We start from the raw sequence: 21,685 nt of genomic DNA, 5'->3' as shown, positions 1-21,685 counted from the left end.
ACCAGGTGATGGCTTTTTTTATTTTTTATTTTTTTGAAAAAAATAAAATGAAAATAAAATAAATCCACAAGCAGTTCGGTTTTACAACGTGCGCTTTATGGGTTGTGAGAGTATTAAAAGTTGAACGCCGTCTGTAATATTCAAGACGAGCGATTTAACTAAAAGAGAAGAGGAACGGGTGAGAAATTACAAATTCAATTTGCCAGAGGCTAAATTCATTATTAATTAGTCGATCCTACTCTTTGTCTTTTTCGCTTGTTGTTCCATCCAGATACGAGTAGACACACAGATAAATACTCAAAAGGAAAATCAATAGTTTAATTTCACCGACTCTGCAGTGAATGATGCGGATTCTGCGAGCTGCCTCAGTTAAAACCCCGCCACCACCGGGTGTCGGTTAGGGTAGGGTTAGGGTTAGCAAGCTGATCATCAACCAGAGGTTTCCCCTCCGCATTCAACGCAAAGCAAGTCAGTTTAAAGCAAAACCTGTGTTTTGATGCAACTAAAGGTTTGCTTACCGATCTATTTAATAAAAAAAAAACAACCCACCAACAACATCCAACCAACTGCTAAACATAAAACAGAACAAAAGTTCGTCTTGTTTAGTGAGTTTTGAGTTAACGAACTTGAACTAAAGCTGATGTAAGCGAAGAATCTGTCCAAGACTTGGTTTTTTATGTAATTTAGCTTAAGTGTGAAGATATATTACATTTCTAAAAGATGCCATCAACTAACATGTAAACTTGAGTTGCATCCCATTCTTCCTCTGGTAGATATAATGTGATGTTAGCCTTCCTATTGCAACCATAGCAGCTCCAACTCTTCAGCGAAGACTTTCCGCAAGGTTTAGATGTGAAGCCTTCTCCCAGAAGTGCAGGTGAGAGGTTGTTTAAAGGGACAATGCACATTGCAAAATGTGCTAGCATTAGCCATAAAGGCTAGTTCTCATCTGTGGTCGGACCAAGAGATCTTCATCGCAGTCTCTCCTCTGATTCATCACCAAAGTGTTTTGTCAGGTTGAGATCCACGCCAGACGTGCTCATTCGTGTTTTTATGCACCTGGTGCAGTCGTGTTGGATCGACGTGACGGTGCGCGTCCAAACTGTTCGCTCAAAGTTGCGAGGATAAGTCATCCAGAATCTCTTGGGATGTTGAAGAACTAAGTGTTTCTTCTTAAACAATAGTCAAAACCTTATGCTTGAAATGTGCCGTTCTAACTGCCAGACCCAGATTCATCCACTGAATTGGCAGACAAAGACGCATAATCCATCGTTCAAGAGATCCACATGGAGTCCAGTGGTGACATGCTTTACACACCGCAGCCAACACGTTGCACTGTACAGAGATGTACGATTGGACGCACCTATTTTCCCAAAGGTAAAGTCCAGGAAACTCTCAACAAACTGTTATAAATTCAAACTTATGGCCACATAAAGTCTGGAGGTACATACTGTTGCTAATGCATCTGCAGTAAGTTCACAACATCTGCTTATTATACAGCTCAGCATCTGCTGACCCTGCTCTGTGACTTAGCTTAGACCAATAGAAGACCAGGAATGTTGGGTTATTAGGTAGAGATAAGTCAGATTCCACTGTGAATATTAATGAATATTAAGGTGACTCTGCTATTAATGTAGGCAGCTATAAGCATTTTAGAGGGAGTCTCACATTGGCTGTGTTCCCTAACCCAGGGTTTCCCCCAGAGTGTTTTAAGCCTGGCGGGCTACTGGGCTTTACTTGAGCCCCCACCAGGCTAAGCATTGCTTATTTATTTAAGTCCAAATTTTCTGTCAACTTTAAATATTTTTTAACTCAAAAACACAACGGGCTGCTGGACGAATGACTGCACTGCCCTGGCACCCAACCACCGGACTTAGGACGTTTTCTGGGGGGAAGCTGGGGGCCCTTTGTGAATGTAATCCATGCATGCTTTTTCTTCCTGTTTTTATCCTTCTGGATGACCACTTGGCACTGTCACAAACATCTGAACAATTAAATCAAGGCGACGTTATGTCCAATCCTTTTAGGCAACCAAAACAACAATAACAGCCTCTGAATGTGTGTGGCGACAGCATAAATGTCCAGATTCCCAGCAACCTGAGATTGTGCCAGAACACCGATTAGTCGCCGCTGACTGGATCGCAGCTACAATGCAAGTTTTGAAGATGCCAAAAACAAAAAAAGTAGAAATCTTTTTTGCCAAGCGAGTATACCAGCACAACAAGGGCAAACATCTTTTTTTTTTTCTCTCTGGTCTTTTTTTTATTTTATTATTTATTGTTTTTGGTGTTTTAGCAATGGCAACAGGTTCTAGGGATCAGCTGAAACCACATGGCGTAGACAGAACGCGGTTGGACGCGTTGAGTCCTTACGGTAAACAATGAGCGCTTTTACAGCTGAACTCTGCTCTCTGTTGTGTCAGGGTCTACTGTTTCCTTTTAGCTCCCAGCCAGCCATGTGGTACCTACTGTAACACCTTCACTGATCTCTCTGCATGTATGCGTGTGTAGGCGTGTGTGTGTGTGCGGCTGGACAGATGGTCATCCCAGTTACTGTGTCACTGTTGGAAAGGGGGGGGGGCGTAGCGGCTACTCCAGCTGGTAACCTCCCACTCTCAATCTCCTGAAACACACACACAGACTTCCTTCTTAGCTTCCTTTCTTCATCTTGACTCTCTTTTTTTTCTTCTTTTTTGTTTTTTTGTTCTCCCCCCCCATCACTCCTCCTTGCTGCTCCACGGAAACATCGGGGGGTCTTTGCTTGATTAGTCAGAATTAATAACATACTTGTGTGTGTGTGTGTGTGTGTGTGTGTGTGTGTGTGTGTGTGTGTGTGTGTGGGCGTGTGTGTGTGTCCTCTGGGGAAATACTGTCAGACTGAACATTTTATCAAATATTAACTTCTCTGGCTGCCACTTTTTGCTATTCTCATGGTAATATTTGCTGGACTCCTCCCACCGCAGATGTACTTTAGCGTTTGTGTGAATTATGCGAACCTCTCGACTCCATTAAGCATATTTGAATGTATTTTTGGAATTTAAGCACAAGAAAAAAAACAACTTATGAGGCTGCCTATGTGATATTATTATGAGTACACGAGACAATTACACCAGAAAGCTTCACAAGTAGACTTTGATATTGTGTAAAATAGACAAAGTTTTTACCATTTGATTTCAGAAAGACAATGAGCGTCCACAACAAAAAAAACTTCCTGGAAAATCTAAGGAGACGAATTTACGTCACAAAGAGAAAAGAAAACTCGTGAGGTTTTTTCTCTGAATTTTTGAGGGGAAAAAAGTCCGCCGTAATCTGTGGTAATCTGTCTCTTCTCATCCACATCATAAGGAATCAGCCGAGGTGATTGGAGAATTTGACAAAGATCCCTCCTGAGTGCATTTCTCTGTACATAGTCGCTGGGAAGAGGGATGTTCGGGCTTCCTAATGAACCCGATGACCCCGCGGCCTGAGCTGGCTTACTGTGCATGTAGGTGAATTCATCTCCGAGTAGAAATGCTGGGATGTTTTAGTTCAGAGAATAGTGGGAGCCCAATATTTTTAGAACGTTTACATTTTGAAGTTGAACGACTTAGATGTGTAAAAAAAAAAGAACAAAGTATTGATTAAAGCCAAAAATCTATGACATCAGACAAGCTGTTTTTGCCATAGTTGTATATCTGTATGCATATATTAATTCATGCAACACAAAATGACTTTGCATTTCTGTTTTTTTTTTAAATAGGATCTAATGCGGCCCCAGCTCCCAGCCTGGATTAGACGCTTCCAGCAGGTTTCTTTGGGGGTTTACGTGTTAAACCAAAACTAGAGGGAACCCACAACAGCCAATTACACTCTCTCTCGGGTGAAAGTTGGTGTGTGTGAAATAAATTGGGAGGTAGTGCAGGCACACACACACACCCACACACACACACACACCCACACACACGGAGTGGGAGTGCATATTCAAGTGGAGCTGGCATCTGGTGCCACTCAATTAGCTGCGACCTGCTTGCCAATAGCCTGAATCCATTTAACAAGGGCATGAGTAAGCACACACACACACACACGCCCCCCCCCCCCACACACACCTCCAACCTTGAGAAGCAAAAACTAAAATAGTGACAATGTGACTCACAAATACAGCTCCGGCTTTGGTGCGGTAGTCTTTCAGTCTGTCTTTGGTTCAAAAAAAAAAGAAAAGAAAACAAACACCCTCCCGTCAGCTTCGGCTTTGTTTTCCTTCAAATTGGACCGGACACGAGTCAGTGCAACAAACAAATTGATTCAGGATCGATTGGGAAAGCACGGTACATACATCTGTAGTCAATTTCCGTGCGCAGACCTGCCTCACACCCACGTCTTTCCTTCTCTCCCTTTCGCAATATAAATCCGCTAAGAACCAACTTAATTTAGAGTAATAGCATTCCTTATCATTAAATTGACTACACCGTGAGCTGTAGTGTTGAATATTTATCACTCTTCAAGATAAAAATCTCCCCTCTGAGCCGCTCCTTCGCAGCTGCTGAAGGCGCACAGCCTCTCTTAAGAAAACGTTCACAATTCAAAGCCACTAATTTACAATATTTTGTTTATTACTTAAAAAAAAACAAAAAAACTTGATCTTTCTTCTGCGTAAAAATAACAGAGAAGAAATTTGTTATGGATCATTACAATCCCCGAGCGCCGCATGTGACGCCTGTAGATTGAGGCTGGATGAAAAATGCTGTTTTATTTATCATTTGTCAAAGAAGCTGTCTGATTCCCTGCTGCTTTGAATGCATTAAAAACCAACGTTCAGAGGCAGCTTCTACAGAGAGAAAGGCTGTCGTACAGCGATATGACAGCAAACTGCTCCCATCATTCTTCCGCTATAACAAACAGAGATGAAATAAAATGAGAAACTTAATTTGGAGGCTTATTTGAGCTACTTCAAATGTCAGCTTGAACATGTTTTGTTGCGAGTTAAGTGATGTGGCTTTTTAGCTGGCGGAGAGTTGCTGCAAAACGGGAGACAATGGATGATGCTCTTTCTGAAAACGCATACAGACAGTGTTGCTTTCCCCAACACAAGCCAAACATAATTGTGATTGGCAGAAAGCAAGGCTTAGAAATGGTTTAAAAGTTGATTTTGAGTCTAAATAAAATCTTGAGAATTAAGTAAAGACTGAAATTTGATCATATTTTTTGGTCAGATTGGTTGGAGAGCCTTGGTGAAAAATAAGGTGTTAAGTTTAGGTCTGCACCATTCTAACACAGAAATTAGTTTTCAATAGAGCTCTAGCTACATCTTTAAGGTCATTGTCCCACACTTTACTACAGAGGGGCTTCCCCACAGCATGATGCGGCCACTGCCATGTCTCACAATGGGAGTTGTGTGCTAAGGGTTATGTACAGTGTTAGTTCTCTGAAAAATGTAGACTTTAGACCAGCAAGTTAGGTTGTTGGTCTAACTGACCAAATCTCCTCCTTCCTTTGGTTTGTCGTGCTTTTACATGGCTTGTGGTATAAAGTGGATTTGTTATGAGTTTCTTTCAACACCATCTGTCTTGCCACTCTCTCAAAAAGTCCAGTTTTGTGGAGTCTTTAACTAATATTTGTCCTTTTGGAAACGTTCTCCCACCTGAGCTGTGCAGCTTTCCATCTTAGCCCCGTGGCTGCTTCTCTGAGTCGGGATTTCTTTGCTCAGTCTGTCAGCTGAGGTAGATAGCTTAGGGGATCTCTTGGTCATTTTATAATCGGGAAATTTGCTTTTTAAATTTTGATGGCCAGCTTAACTCTTATAATTCATTGTGATTAGGGGTGCACTGATTGCAGTTTTCTGGCCGATCACCGATTATTGATCTATTAAAAATCCTGACCTGCCGATTCTGATTCTACCAATTTTTTTTTGTCTAAAATGTTGCTAAATGCAGCAAGAAAGTTGATGAGTTGCCAACAGTGAGATGACTATTGTGGTTTGTTTTCACACTCCACTGTGGCAAACAATCCAAATTGTGGTGGCGCTGCACCAACAACCACAGAAGCAAACAAAACCTTTTGAAGAAGACACTTCCATCTTAGAGAAATGTCAACAAAAGTGGAGCAGTGTCAGGTTTTAGCGGTTGTAGAATTTCTCTTTTATCTTTGGTAACAGACCGCGAGCCACTTCTCCCGCTAGCGTTAGAGTCTCACGTTTGATTTGGCTGTATTTACCCAGAATTCTCTGCGCTATAGCTTACGTCCTGCTTGGCATTCACATATGCAGCCGAACCGCACCAGAGTTCGCTTTAATCGAACCGAGACCTGGGTTTGTAGGCGGTCCAGAGTTCGATTAGGCAATAGGCAGTCCAGTCTGATTGTCCAAACAAACTGGACTTTCTAGGCAAACGAATTGGAGTTCGATTAAAGCAGAGGGAAAGGGGCTCCTTCCACTTCCCAATCAAATTCTACTTATGTTGTCCTTCACAAAAAATCTCACTAAAATACATTAAAAATGTCAGTTTCTAAAGTGACATGTAAAACGGATATGGACACCGTCAGGAGGAAGGAGAAGGGTCTCAAATTGACCCGCTGTGCCTCTAGTTGTAGGATAAACATTGATCCTTGTTACCTTAAGACGTCCCACAAATGCAAACGGTGCAGTGTGCTTGGTAGTAATCTGTGTGAATGAAAGGAAGCGAGTGTTTACCTGTCGCAGTGGTTGCACTTGAATGGCTTCGCTCCGGTGTGTTTGCGGTAGTGTCGCGTCAGCTCGTCGCTGCGGGCAAAGCGCCACTCGCAGCCCTCCCATGAGCACTTATAGGGCTTCTCACCTGACAGCGAGGAAAGGGAGAAAAAGAGCAGAAGGTGTCACATTTTATTACAATTTCTACATCTAATTTCACACGTCTAAACTACAGCTGTTCAATAATATGCAGGTTACCACCCCTAAGTTTTTCTCCAAAAAAACACACACACACACACACACACATTGCTACCCAGCTCAGGGGCGGCCAAGCAGAGCAGTTTTACACAACAGCCATTTTAATGAGCCAACACACTCAATTAGCTGTAAATGAAGTCTTTCAGCACTGCAGCATGTTAATTCATAATCCCAAATTCACCCTGAAATGAATCTCGTTTTGTTCCCTTTATTACCACACCTCCGCCCATCCATGCACAAGAACACACACACACACACGCACGCACGCACCCACACACAGAGGAGTGAGCTGGTAGTGGAGGGAGTGTGTGTGAGGGGGGCTGAAATGTAAATGAAGTTTCATCCTCCGGTTCACCAGATGGGAGAAGAGATGGTCTATTGTTCTCAGCCTGTAGTTATCTCACCATGATAGAAAGCCTTCCAGCTGTGTGTGTGTGTGTGTGTGTGGGTGGGTGTTGGGGGGGGGGGGGGGGGGTGTATGTGTGTGTGTGTGGCATGAAGGAGCAGGCTGTCTTCAGATGGGACCTGATGATGCATCTCTGTATGATGCATTTTCTCCTGCGTGTGCAAAGTGTTGGGTCAGATGAGTTAGCAGTTAATCTCCAACTCAGAAACTAATAACACAAACAAAAAGTGAGGAGAAGAAATATAATTCAGGTTTACTCCTGTAATTTAAAAAAACAAACAATTTTGATATTAAGTATAATAATTATAAACATAATAACTAATAGCTTTCGAGAAGGTCAAAATATCGGTACACTTTCTTTTGGCTTCAACTGACTGGACAGTGATTTATCAAAAAGGACACTGAAACACATTTGGACAAAATTAAATCCTTTTAAATTGACAAAAGTCATAATAGATAAAAATCTACTGAAAATCAAGCAGGGAAATTGTTTTTGAAATGCGGCTCCACACAATTATTAAAATAATAAAAAACATAACAATAAAACAGGCCTGGGCAAAAGGGATAATGCTGCAACTGGTAAATGTCACTTTTGACTGCTGTCTCTCTAAGACTTCAGAGTAAAACTTACTTCTTTCCCAGTCGAATGCAATAGGATGTATTTACTTTAGAATTTCTATGTCATCAGTTGTGCAAAAGTGTTAATATTTTGAGGTTAATTCACCCTTTTAATAGATCAGACTCCATTTCATATGCAGTAATTTGCCCCTTGCTTGTGTTTCTGTCCTGTAAACAAACTACAGTATTGGCATACAATTACTTAAACCATGTGTATACATTTATGTTTTCACTGTATCTATGCAAATGCCCCAACAAAATTGCTTAAATCCTGCATATAATTAAATTCAAACTATTTCATTATCTGATATATTATCATTCAAAAAATCTTGTATAACACTGTTTGTCTATTAATTTAGACTTTTAACTCCTTTTTTGGGCCACGTAAACTCTCACAAAACCTAAATGAACCTAAATGAGTCAAAAAGCCTGATTTTCTAATGGGAGACAATTAGTAGCAGAGTATCGAAAATTACTTTAAATAGTCGGTTGTTAAAGCGGGAACAAAATGTCCTTCGGAGCCACGAATTGATGCAGGGTCAGAACAAAACGGTCAGCAATTAAAAATGTTGAAAATAATCGAAACTGCGAGAAAAAGGGCAAAAGGGAAAATGACCAAGCTTGTATATGTAGATAGATAGATAAATAAATAAATAGCTATCTTTACTTCCTCAGCAATATAAATGCGACAAAGTGTTTGTTTGACTTGTTGAATCGATCTGAGCAAAGAAGATGTAAAGACATATTCAAATATTGCATTTTTAAATCAAGGAGGAACATGCAGAAGGCAGACAGGTTTCCCACTTTTTCACCGATTGCTGAACTAAATGAACTAAACTAAACTAAAAGTCCAGCAGTCCTCAACTTCCTTTAAATTCAATCGCACAAAGTCACAAAACTTGACTTGCGAGAGCTGAATATTCTTGGCTCAAATGTATTTCCATACAAAGACTCTACATTATAGTCAAACAACAACAAAATGACCATTTAAATTAACTATATTTGAAATATTGACCACAAAAAAGTCACAACCTGACGTACCCTTGATGTTCCTGGCTGTGGTTACTGTAATCGGGGCCTTAATGATTCCTAATGGGCAGTAATATGGCAGCTTACAGTCAGTTAGCCAGATGTCCCACCAGCCCCTCTTCTCCTTTCACAGCACACATCAATCCTCTTAAGAAGACAAACGTGCACACATTCACAGCTGAGTGAAGCTAATGTGGTCTGAAGCATTAGGAAACATGTAGAAAAGCCAAACATTCGCAATAAAAAAGCTTTTTGCCCACAAGTGATCCAGTTGTTAAATGGAACTGTGTTAATTTTTTTTTTGTTTCCCGCATTAAAGGCAGAATGGAAATAAAAACTGTCAGCGCATGCTAAGGGACTCTGTTCCCTGCAGAACATTAGCTTGATCTGCAGTACAGGGTGGTGTGGTGTCTGATATTATCATCAGAGATTATAGATTATTCCCAGGTTTTAACCTCTGATTTTATGAGTCTTTTATCTGCTGATACCGACTTTAGCTAATTCTCATCTTCAGGGCTAAAATATTGGAAGACATGAGAACAGCATTCCAGCCTTTCTACTGAGCACTTATTTATTTACATTAAGAGCAAAAGTAACATCCCACAGTGTATAAGAGAACTGTCGCTGCTAACAGGATTATTATTTTATTGCGAATCACAGATAAAATGATTTAGTGGTGGATTTTTTTGAACAGTTTATCATGTTATGCTAGCAGTTAGCTTGATTGGGGGCAGCTAGCATTCCTAAAACTGTAGCTTGTGTTATTATATTAATGTGAACCAAAGATAAAAATGATTCAGTGGTTGATATTTTGAACAGTTCATCATGTTATGCTCAATAACATGATACAGGTAGCCCCAATCAGCTAGCAATTAGCTTGATTGGGGCATGTGGCATCCCTAAAACTGTAGCATGTTTTAGGGTTTTGTAAATCTCAATTAATTTAATTGAGATTTACAAAAAGCTGCCAACATTTCCAAACTCAATATAAACTCAGATGATAAATTAGCTTTGTTGTACTGCAATCAGCCTTCCTGTTATCATTTGAAAGTCTAGCTCTCTGCTGAACTGAACTGCAGAAATATCCTATCTTGTCTTAAAGTACAGTTTCTTTTAAAATAGATTCTTCCCTTTAAGCCTTTAAGACATCGGGGTCTTGGCCGACCAAGCTGAAAATGGTTTCAGTCGCCACCCAAATTTAGTTTCCTCTCTTAGTTACCATTACAGGAATAAATCAGGCCACTAGAAACTTTGTTGTTGCCAGGATTATCAGTTAAATGCCTAAAAAATAAAGAAACACAAAGTAATACTCTGAACAAACAACTCCTATTGTTTTGACGCAGTGGAACAAGATGTCAAAGAAACAGAGTGGGAAAAAAAACAGAAAAAAGCACCAGACCATGACCTCTTCATTTCACTGTAACAGGAAAAGGAAACTACCTGTCAACTCTGAACTGCTTTAGTAAACTGTAACGCCACTGATTCCACATTCAAACCATCAGGATAGACGACCGAAAAACGACACCTGCCCACTCTGCAGCTTTGACAGCAAGGTGATGCAACGAAGCGTAAAAGATGATGTTGAACAGGAACACCGCACTGTGAATGATTGCCCCTTTTCTTCCCTTTATTTCCCCACAGTTTGCCTGTTTCTTTGATCGGAGACGACTTTTATCCACAGACACAACACGACTGCGGTTGCTCTCGGACTAAATTATCTACGCATCAGGAGCTGCACTCTCCCGGATTTCCATATTCAAATTCTCCCCGTCGTTTCTCATGCAGTCTGTAGCCGACTTCAACAACCGGGATTTGGGTTTTTATTGCCGCCTTATTGCGCTCTTTAGGTGACAGGTGATTCCTGTGGCACCGCTTTCATTTTGGCTGGTGTGTGAATATGGATTTTGAATAAAATATTCTGTATTATTGGGTCGTAGGGAAAGGAGCATCTAATTAGTCCCAGGTACCGCGGCACCATCCCACTGCTGTCCGTATTTCATTATGATATGCCTTGAATATCTCAGGTTAAATCACTTTCACAGAGACACAAAGTCGTGAATTGATAAAGGGGAACTCAGTTTATGTATCTTATGTGTGGTTTATGCTGCAAAGATGTATTTAAAAGCGTTTGGAGTAGGCTTGGATTGGTTTCTGGTTAATTTTCCATCTTTGTGTTAATAGGTCCATTCAGATTGCTCGTAAAACTATCCCTGCTGTTTATAAGGTTCCTTTAAAGAGAAACCAGAGCTATACTCCCTGGTTAATAAAAGGCTAAGCAGCATTCCTGCTTTTCTACCTTGTATGGTCAAAAGAAGAGAAAATTCCTCAAACCTTTTGCCTTGGAAAACAACAAGAGTCACCCAAAAAAGTAAGAAAAAATGGTAATAAAAAGAAAAAGTGATTGTTGCAAGAGTTATTGTGCCTCTTGGTAAAATAAACAGCCTAAGGCAAGGTGCTACCAAAGCAGGCATCAACGCTAATTAGCTAGCCAGCATGAACTTACTGCATTCCCAACATTGTTTTGCAAAGAAAGGAGAGAAAAAAAATGTTTAATTGTAGATTTTTGTCTCATCTCAAGTTAATTTACCTTCAAATATCTACAGACCAATAAAAAAACAGCCCCATGAATCTACTTTTGTATATCATGCACTGAAACTAATATAACTGTGGACACGAAGATATTTTTTATAGCAATAAATATAGAGATCAAGAATATCTATTTACATACCTGATAAAATAGATATTCTTGATTCTTGATCACATGTAGCCAACTTATTTTTGCTTTAATGCCTTGATATTTTAAAAGCAACATAGATTACCAGTCTATGGCTAGCTTAGCAAGATCTTTAAATCCTTAAGATTAACTCAAAATACCAAAGTCACTACCACCGCCGACATTAACTGGACAAATAAAAAAAAATTATTTTGGTATGGATGATTATCTAGTCTTTTATAGAATAAAGCAAACACTCTATAAACAGACAACATGTCTCCCCTTCCCTAGAGTCCAGTGGCAGTGCCTTACATCACTGGCTCTGACGATTGGTGATTAAAGACTTTAAGTTCTTTGGTTCGTGGAAACCCATTGTGTGTCAACGCGCTGTTCTTGACTGAACTGCAAGGTCTAACAGTTTAGAGGCCTGTAGCTATTAGCTATTAGCTTTGCAGGAAGCTAGCGGTCACTTGGAGCTCAGAATCCCAGCATCCAGTTGTCATTCTCATTTGTTTCCACTTTGTTAGAATATCTCTAGTAGTTTACTATGTAGGATTTCACAGATGCACAGACAGCATCCTGTTGTAGTGCCATGCTGAAATTGATTGATCTCCTGCGAGTGACTCATTCATCTCCAGTTGTTTGTATGTCTGGAGTACCTTTCAATGAGTTGTGCAATCTGGTGTATATTAACTGATTAAATCTGAACTGGATTACTCTATGCTGAACTGAATTTAAGAGACAAATTCAATTTGTCTCTTAAATTACGTGTTTGGCTGTGAAAACACGTAAAATGAAAAAAATATCCAATGTTTCTATTAGGACCACATTGGACCTGCAAAAGTCAGAAAACCAAATTATGCAGGACTCATCAACAAAAGAGTTTTTTTTAAAACAAAGCGTGTGTTTCCGAAACCCTCACACTATTTATCTAAACAAAAGAGGAGATCCCGAAAACTTAAATATCTTTTAATTCCTCGTCCCATTATGCATCGTCCTGTCCAGGAGCTGAACACGCTGTTAGATTTCAAATCAGTAGAGTCACTATTCACTTTAAGTGCTGAAACGTTATAATGCAGTTACAAGAAACCAAAAATAAACAATGTAGCTCCTGGTCATTTCTAACTTCCTGTAAAGACACAGAAATCTGTACTGTCCTACGTTTTGTTTCGAGGGGAGAGTAATCCTTCGCTACGTCTGTGAAAAATGCTATAATCTGTGATTCTACAACAGATTACTTCAAGCCCTGTGAAGAACTGCAGCAAAATCCTCCATGTTCAGCACTTACATCTGTAAGTGTGAGTCCTCCTACTCACTCCATAAAGTCCTCTCGTCTCTAAGAACTGCTATATTCAACCTACAATACCGAACCACTTGGCAGCTTATCTTTTCTGAGAAATACTCCACCATTAACCTACATGTGTGCGTGTGATAAAGGGAATGTGAGTTGGGGGGTAGTGAGGGGCGCAGGTGCCAGACAGGCGGACGTTTCACACCCGTCTTCAGTAATTGGGCAGAGAACCTCATCTTCCTTCAATAGGAGCCCTCTCAAACACACACCGCGAAGACACGCCAACACACACACACACACACACACACTGTTAGAGGAATGAAGCAAGGCCAGCCTGGGCCTAACGCCACAGCAACCATGACGGCAGCCAATTATAGCACGGCAAGGCAGGGATGCATGATAAAGTCACCTAGCAACTGAGAGAAAGAGAGGAGAGGAGCGTGAGGAGGGGGGAGGCTGAGAGACAGAGAGACAGATTAACAGGCACGGACAATCCACCAGCCGCCAACCAATTATGGAGGAGTGTGATGCAGTTGCTTGGCAACCTAAACTAAATAAGCAATTGGAAGAGAGATGGAAGCTAAAGGCAGGTGTGGGGGGTGCAGAGGAGGGTGAAGGAGGGTTCAGGTGTTGGGGGAGGTCAGCAAGGTGTTACCCCGACTCCACATGAGGTTGGAAGGGTCCCTGCTGCAGGTGGGAGAAGGGGAAGGGGGTTAAGCGGAGTTATCACAACAGTGTTTCAACCTGTGAGCCACATGCCTGAAGATCAGGATTTACATCATGAACAGCTAAATACATTCATATGTTTTTAGGGTTAAAAAAAACAAACATTGAAGTCTGCAACGTCTAAAATCATATAAAATGTCACTTTTTATGACAATATGTACATTTTTGTGTAAATCTGATTTAAATTTCTAAAACACTTGGCTGTTTTTTAATACGAAAAAAAAATAACCATGAAATAAAAATTAAACATGAGGAATGTGTCCATCCAAATAAAGAAAATAATTGCAACTATCTCTTTAGTAACTGTGATTTACTTTTGATTTTTCATGTTAGCACACGGAAAGTCGTTCAGTCGTTATTGCTGTTCACCAAAGTTTCCATGCTTGGAAGGTCAAGACCTCTTTGCTGCTAGTGAAGATAATTATTTGAAGCTCCGGCATCTACAGCTCTGAAACACTGATTTCTGAACTCTTCCTGAATTAAAACGTTAGTATTGTCGTTTCTAAATAGGAAATTGTTCTCTTTGCATTATTTGAGGTCTGAAAGCACTGCATCTTTTTCATTATTCTGTCCATTTCTCATTTTCTGCTAATAAATACTAAATGTTTGCTTGGGATTTCAGAGACATGTTGTCAGTAGTTCATAGAATAAAAGAACTTTGTTTATTTTACTCAAACACATATGTATAAAAAGTAAAAATCAGAGAAACTGATAATTGGTCTCTTAATTTTTTTCCAGAGCTGAATTTTGAAACATAAAAGTATTGCTGTTTGACAGCATTCAGAGAACTCAGAGTCCAGTTTAGATACAAAAAAGAGGTAAAATGACAGATTCTTCCACTGAAAACACTGCACCGGTTGTTAAGCACGGCAGTGGCAGCATCATGATGTAATGCCGCTCTGCTGGCAGTGGGAATGGTACCAAACAGAAAGATGTAGTAAGAGGAGAACCACAACAAACATAAGATCAAATAATAATACAGACACTAATAATACAGAAACTTACTGGATGCTCCAGCAGAATTTCGACCTCCAGAATTAAAACATTTTATCACCACAGCCACAAATTTATTTGGATTTTAAATGGCACAAAGTAGTACATAATTGTAAAGTTGGAGGAAAATTATCCTTGCTTTTCTTTTTCTTTTTTTACAATGAACCGTTTTTACTATGGATTTATGTTTATCTATGTCTGTTACTTTGGCAGACCCTTGTCTAAAGCAGCTTGCAAAAGACAGTATAAGAACACAATTGACAGAAGAGTTAATAATAAGCGACTTCGAAGTATAGGACCACGAGTCAGGCTCCTTCAGAATAGAGCGCAGGCACAGAAAGAAGCGTGGAAGGAGACGGTGAAGGAGAGGATAGGGCAGGAGATGCTCTCTTAAGAGCTGGGTCTGCAAACGTTTCTTGAAGATGGACAGGACTGCCTCTGATCAGGAAGCGTGTGGTCATCCCACTATTGTGGAATGTGTCTTGAGCGTGGAGTGAGGTCACTCATCCAACCGGAGGGACCGAATCATGGCATAAGCCTGTGCGAGAGCATTCGAGTAGATGGATATTGTCCTGTTAAGCACTTTGATATTAGGAAGAGGCAAGCAGGTCAGAGTTTATGTGAAGATGGATGAACCTAAATACGGGTCAGTGCTGCTTGGAAAGAAAAAAAAAACTGCTAGAGGGGGTAAGGACCTGAGACAGAAGCAGAGGTTTCCTTTTCTACAACATTCAGATGTCAAAGTTCAATATCTATATCATTTTTTCCCCCAATATGCTGCCTTATGTTGGTCTATCTCATACGTGTTTCAACAAAACACACAGAAATTTATGGTTGCAACATGATGAAATGTGGAAAACTTTGAGGGACGTGACTATTCCTGCGAAGTCGGACTTAAAAAAAAAAAGGTGAGAAATCCACCTAAAAGTGTGAGCCGAGTGAGCCAGCCCAACTCCCAGTGAGAATCTTCTTGATCACAATCAAATTAAGTCGATCAAGCCTCAACTTGCAGGAGAGCATTTAAAGCCAGTCGACATCAAAGCACCACCAAATCTATAATGCACCGGCAATCCGTTCTGCTGATAAACATGATTCTTTCTGGGCTGCAGCACATTTGTGTCGGAGCGAGGTGCCAGCGCCGCGAAGCTCACATCTACAACTTCTGACAGACGGGCACTCTTTCCAACGCGGCTCCTCGCGTCTGCAATCTCGGATGCCAAGTATTTAGTTAAGTGTATCTTTTTTTTTTTTTTTTGGACTGCTCCTCGAATAACAAGGATATGATTAATAGGCTTCCACTGCTTTTAGAGATCCAACCTTATCCAAGAGAGCAGAGGGAGGGGGAGAGGGAAAAGAAAAAAAAACACCCAAAACTTGGCTTTGGCTCTGAGCATCACTAATTGGATACTTTAGAGATTTACTGAATTAATTTCTACCTCTATTAAAGTTGTATTAATGTTACAACTCGGCCGTAATGAAGATCCACGCGTAAGAAAACGTTTACGTCACTCGTGCGTCTCGGAGAAACGGCTGGATCGTAATCGACGTGATGTGCCGGCGCAGCCCGGGCGACGCTCAGTCACTGACAGGCGTGAACATAATGATGCCTCCAATGGCCTCTGGTGAGTTACAGTAAGAGCAGGAAGGCAAAGCAGGCTTTCTGCAGCTGCGCCTCCCTGTAGGCTCTGCAACGCTAATCCCTGTCTACATGTATGTTCAATGATTTATGGTCATAATAACCCAAAAAGAGGATTAAGCTAATTAAACCGCAGCTCTGTGCTTGTAATGAACACATCGAGAGGGAATACAACACCCCGCATTTATACCACACACACACACACACACACACACACTGAAAGAAAGAAAGAGCTGCAGTGTCTTCAGGGTGTCTACTTTTTATTTTCCCCAGCAAATGACTCTGCCTTTAAAAGCTAATCGTCGGTTAGCATGACTCGACAGCTGAATCATCTGATTACAGATACTGCAGGCGGCAGTCATGCTTCCAGATGACTAGTAGCTTCATTCTGGATTAATATAATAGAGCTACAGGGGCTGGGTCCCCCTCCCCCCCACCACACACACACACCAGGTCCTCCAGGTGCAACCATGGAAGTGGAAAACCAGACCTGAAGCCATGCCGTGGTTTTAGGGGTCGCATAAGCATGTAACACGCTGGATTAATGATGCCAAGGTTGCCAGTATTAATACAGCGCATGTCTGCAGGCTGTGTGCTGTGAACCTGGGGAGACTGCTAACACTGGATGATGACAACTGGAGGACATGAAATGCATTAGACGCTGTAAATTGATGGTGTAGTTAAAGCTAAAGTTGAATAATGCTAGCTTTGGGCTGTGTGTGTGTGGGCGTGTGTGTGTGTGTGTGTGTGTGTGTGGGTGTGTGTGTGTGGGCGCCTGGGACCCATGCGGCTGATCTGTGATGGGCTCAGGCTAAAGGATCAGAGTGTAAAACAGACCAGTGGGTAGCTGAGAACCAGCCTGTTACTGGTTAATAGTACAGTAAACAAACAACAAAAAAAAAGGCAGAAGTGTAAATACACTCGTTTTTAGCAAGAGTGTCATAAATGTTTGGTTTTTCAAGGATGCTTTTTTTTAAATGCCGAATGTCATGTAGCAGCTTTAACCATCCACAACCAGTTTAGTTGTGTGTTTGGGGTCATTGTCCAAAACTCACGTCAAAGACGGTTTAGAAATGGATGAAACAGAATAACGCTGAATATGTGGAGGTCTACGCCCCAAAGGCTGGTCCGTACTAGAAAACCAAGCAGCTTCACTGAGCTCCACCAACTCAGCAAAGACGTACAATTTTCAGCAAGATTTGTGCGAGGAATTTGATAGTAGCAACACAAATATCTGGTCCAACTACAACCTGCTAAGAGGATTATATCTATTATCATTCCACACCAAACAAGAACAGCTCAAATGCTTTAATAAAAGACATGAGTGTAAGTAAGCCTTTGATCAACACCATATATGGAAAACCAATTTTAAAAAGCCTCCATTCAGGACTCAGACATGCACTTTTACCAAAAATAATCCACATACTGGATGTGGAGAAGCACAATGAAATCTTCATTTTTTTTCTAGAAGTTGCTGAACTACAAAATGAAAGGACTGCCTGAAAAAAACAAACACTTTGGACCGGTGTTCTGTTTATCTGTGCTACCCGTAAAGCCGTCCTACCTTGTGGTAATGCGCACATTGATGCTACGTCGCATACTGCTTACTCAGCAGATTTCTCATAAATACGTCCTACCTGTGGAAGTTTTGTTTCATGTGTTTTATTTCATCGAAGATTACGGTAAGCCGTATTTAATTTATTTTATACCTGGCTTTCATTAAGCTGCTGTATTACTTCATGTATTTACTTTACATGACAGGCAGCTTATCAATGGCTTTAGTTTGCCATCTGCAAAGTCGTTTCTACTGTAAACAAGTCATTGGCGGTTAATCAGGACAAAATACGTTGTTTTGTGGGCTATTTTGTCCCTATATTTTAAAATATTTTAGTTTAATTACACTCTTTTTTTATTAATAAACTTTGCTAAATAGATGTTAGCGAAACTATGTGGGATTGATGCTGTAATAGCCGTGTAATATTAGTGTATATTAATCATATCCTATCATTTCAGGAACACAATGACCTGCGCAGTTTGAACACATTGTGGCTGCATTTGATAAACTCTGTCATACAACGTATTAATGCGCTAAAAAGAGTTGCGGTGATCTGTATTTGTCTGTGTTTAATTTAATTCCAATAAAAACCTGTTTCCCCTGTCTGATACTGTTTTATTCTTACAAACACCTTTGTATTTAAAACCTTTTTTTAACAGGTAGGATATTCTAGTAAAAGGATTAGTGCAAACATCTACAGCTTTTCATTTTAAATGGATAGGATATTCAGATGAAGGAATATTCTTGTGCTTTCGTCATGTATATAAATTGTTCCAATGCTAAGCTAAGCATAACTTCTAAACTTCCACTTCAGTCCCGTCACTCAAATAATGTTATCCAATATATTTAACATTAACATAACCTGCTATAGTTTTCTGTTTGTAAACATCACGGTAGCAGTTTTGGACGTGTAGCACGGACAGATAGACTTAGCTATCTATCCGTGCTACGGCAGGAAAATCTGACGAGGTAGTACTGATAGTCAGAGCACCGGTCCTGAATCTGATGGAGAACCTGTGGAGAGAGTTCAAGTTTCACACCTCAGAGACATGAGGAGTATGATAACTATAACGCCAATAAAGATTATTTCTCTGATTATTGCGAAAGACAAACACTTTGCATTATTAAAACTTAAAAAGATACAGGTTTTCTTTCAAAATCTATTTCTATTTTCACATTGCGTTATCTTCTGATAGGAAATGTTTCTGTCTCATTTCCTATCAGTAATAAACTTAGTGACTGAATGGAGATAACTTGAATCTGACACTACAAGATATATTAACATTTTTCTAGCAATTAATGACTAGGAGAGGTAATTGAGAGAAATACAACCTTTATTTCTATTCTTGTACTTTGAGTTATCCCCCGTCAGTCACCTCTCTTGTGTGTCTTTCTTGTACCAGAGCTCCTCTCCTCATCCTAGGAGCCGGTGGCTTCCTGCCCTGCACACATTAGCCCTGTCTGTGCTCTGTCTGAGGGTCACTGAGGGGGCAGCAGCAGCAGCAGGAGCTAGAGCTGCACGTCAGAGTCGCTCCAACACGGCTGATTTGGTACCGTCATTTAGTGCCAGCATATCAATCATCAGGTAATTACTGACGCGTCACCTTTTGACCCGGTAGCTGCCGTATTAAAATGGAGATAAATACTCCTGGAGGATCATGTGAGAAGAACCGTGATCTAAATCTCTGTAAGAGGCTCAAACATCTGGTGTTCCCCCCCCCCCACACCCACTCTTCCATGGATTTATCCCGAGGTTCCAACACTGGAATGGATTTAAGTGTACGTACAGTACATCTGCCGGGCCACAGAGCGGCAAGCACATTAACGAAGTGACTACTGGGTCACACGGACCTCACCACCTTGTCTGATGAAGCCATCGTCTCTGTCTGCTGTGGGCTGCTTTGAAGGTTTTCACCTCTGAGGACAATGTTTATCAAAGAGAACAAGGCCAAACGACAGATGTTTGATGTGTGCCCCATAGGAGCAACAATCACAAGTCACTTTATTAGGTTTATTAGATTGTTTACAAGTTGGACTCCCTGTTAGTTCTTCCGAGAATAGTTTCATCAAGGTGTGGTAACCATTTCCCAGAGATTTTGATCAATTTTGACTTGGCCTCTCGCCGTTGCTGCTTATTTATCAGCTGCAAGCCAATAACGTGACTCTTTCATTCCAAATATCCCAAAAGAGCTTTATTAATCCAGTGACTGTGGAGAAGTGTGAACTCATTATATTGATTAAAAAAAAAACGTTTGAGATGATTCGAGTTTTGTGATATAATGCATTGTCCAGCAGAAAGTAGCCATCAGAGGACGGGCAATCTGTGGTCATAAAGGCAGGATTCATGAACATCAGCAACACTCTGGTGTTCAAATGATGCTCAACGATTACAAAAGGTTCCCAGAGTGAGGGTTAGGGTTAGGGTTAGGGTAACCCTAACCCTAACCCTTACCCTGACCATTAACACCAGCAAGTCATATTCAACAGCTCTAAATGCTTTGCGCTGTTGACATGTGACGGACAAATTCTCCATTTGAGTAACATGCAACCAAGCAAAACAAATAGAAATTTGGAAACATTTCCCCAAATCTTTTAAGTAAAACTGGCTAAAATACGTCTCTAACGGTCAATAGGAACAAATGTAGGCATAGAAAATAAAACTCGCCTTAGGTGTTAATAAAAACTTATATGGTTTAAGCAGAATCATCATCAGCTTTTTTAGGGCATGTTACTTTTAAGAAAACATGCAGCCTTTTACCTGTGTGGGTCCTCTGATGTGCCTTCAGATGGGAGCTCTTGGTGTAAACCTTCCTGCAGCCATTAAACTGGCACCTGTGGACTCTCTTCTTGTTCTCAGGAATATCTCCTCCCAGACTTCCACCACCTCCCTGCTCGCCGTCACTCAGCGCTCCTCCTCGGCTCGGCGGGGAAGGCAACGCACGTGCCGCCACCACCTTGGTCGCCCCTAGTCCCACCTTCTTCGCCACCAGCTTAAGCGTCAACGTGCCATCCGCCGTGGCGGTGAGCGTCTGTGTGGGCTTAAAGAGGTGCCGGCCGAGCTCCGGCGATGACGGTGGCGTCAGGGACGTGACGGCGGCGCTGAGCTGCGCGGCGCTGACTCCTCCGAGGACTTGGTCCTTTGTGTCGGTTCCGGCTACCGCCTGACCCTTGTTTGGACTGGGCACCTGAAGGATTTTGGCCTGAACCTTGGGGAGGGTTACAAGCAACGGCGGCGGGCTCGGCTGGTCGGGGAGGCTGGGCAGGAGCGGGTCCATCAGATCTTCATCGCTGTCGCCGCCTTGCATGAAGGCCGGTGTTAGGAGACAGTCCAACTCCTCGTCAAAGAGCTCCGAGAGTCTCTTGGGCTCCGTCTGTAGATACCTCTCCAACTCTAGACATGTCTGCAAGGAAAAGGGACACCAAAGTCAAAACCACATTTTTCTTCACCTGTTGTCCCATTTTCATTCAACTTCCTTCAGACTCAACAGGGTTTCACACAAATCCCCATAACTGCTTAGGCATCTGAACGTTGGGTGAAAGGCCCAGAGACTTTCCAACCAAACATCCACCTAAACCTTCATCCACACGACCTTTTACATTACGATAACAGTTTCCAAACATCAAGAAAGCCTTGCCTCACACAATCTCTCCATACATCTGCATACTCACTGGTCTCCCAGTCTAATTTAACTTGGATATCGGCTGTAGGCGTTCTATTTCTCTGCAGCTGCTGACCATGTCACCTGGCACACGGCAGTCCTGCGAGAGGAGGGATTTACTCTGTGATTGATTGCCGCTGCCTGGACAAGCTCTCTGGAGCC

General features: G+C 41.4%; 1 protein-coding gene and 1 long non-coding RNA gene across 2 annotated transcripts in view; one reads left to right on the top strand and one right to left on the bottom strand.

The window, feature by feature from the left end:
• Window positions 1-21,685, bottom strand: part of klf7b (Kruppel like factor 7b) — an 86,943-nt gene that overhangs the window by 12,018 nt on the left and 53,240 nt on the right. The window contains exons 2-3 of the mRNA XM_028022959.1: window positions 20,623-21,265; window positions 6,664-6,787 (exon numbers count right to left, since the gene is read on the bottom strand). Of these exons, the coding sequence (XP_027878760.1) occupies window positions 6,664-6,787; window positions 20,623-21,265 (767 nt within the window). The remainder of the gene's footprint in view (window positions 1-6,663; window positions 6,788-20,622; window positions 21,266-21,685) is intronic.
• LOC114148044 (uncharacterized) lies at window positions 66-536 on the top strand. The gene is made up of 2 exons (XR_003596186.1): window positions 66-178; window positions 272-536. It is a non-coding gene; the product is annotated as an uncharacterized LOC114148044 (long non-coding RNA).

Source organism: Xiphophorus couchianus, chromosome 7 (genome assembly GCF_001444195.1).
Source record: "Xiphophorus couchianus chromosome 7, X_couchianus-1.0, whole genome shotgun sequence".
Classification (NCBI taxonomy): domain Eukaryota; kingdom Metazoa; phylum Chordata; class Actinopteri; order Cyprinodontiformes; family Poeciliidae; genus Xiphophorus; species Xiphophorus couchianus.
This window is presented reverse-complemented; position numbering and strand designations above follow the sequence as displayed.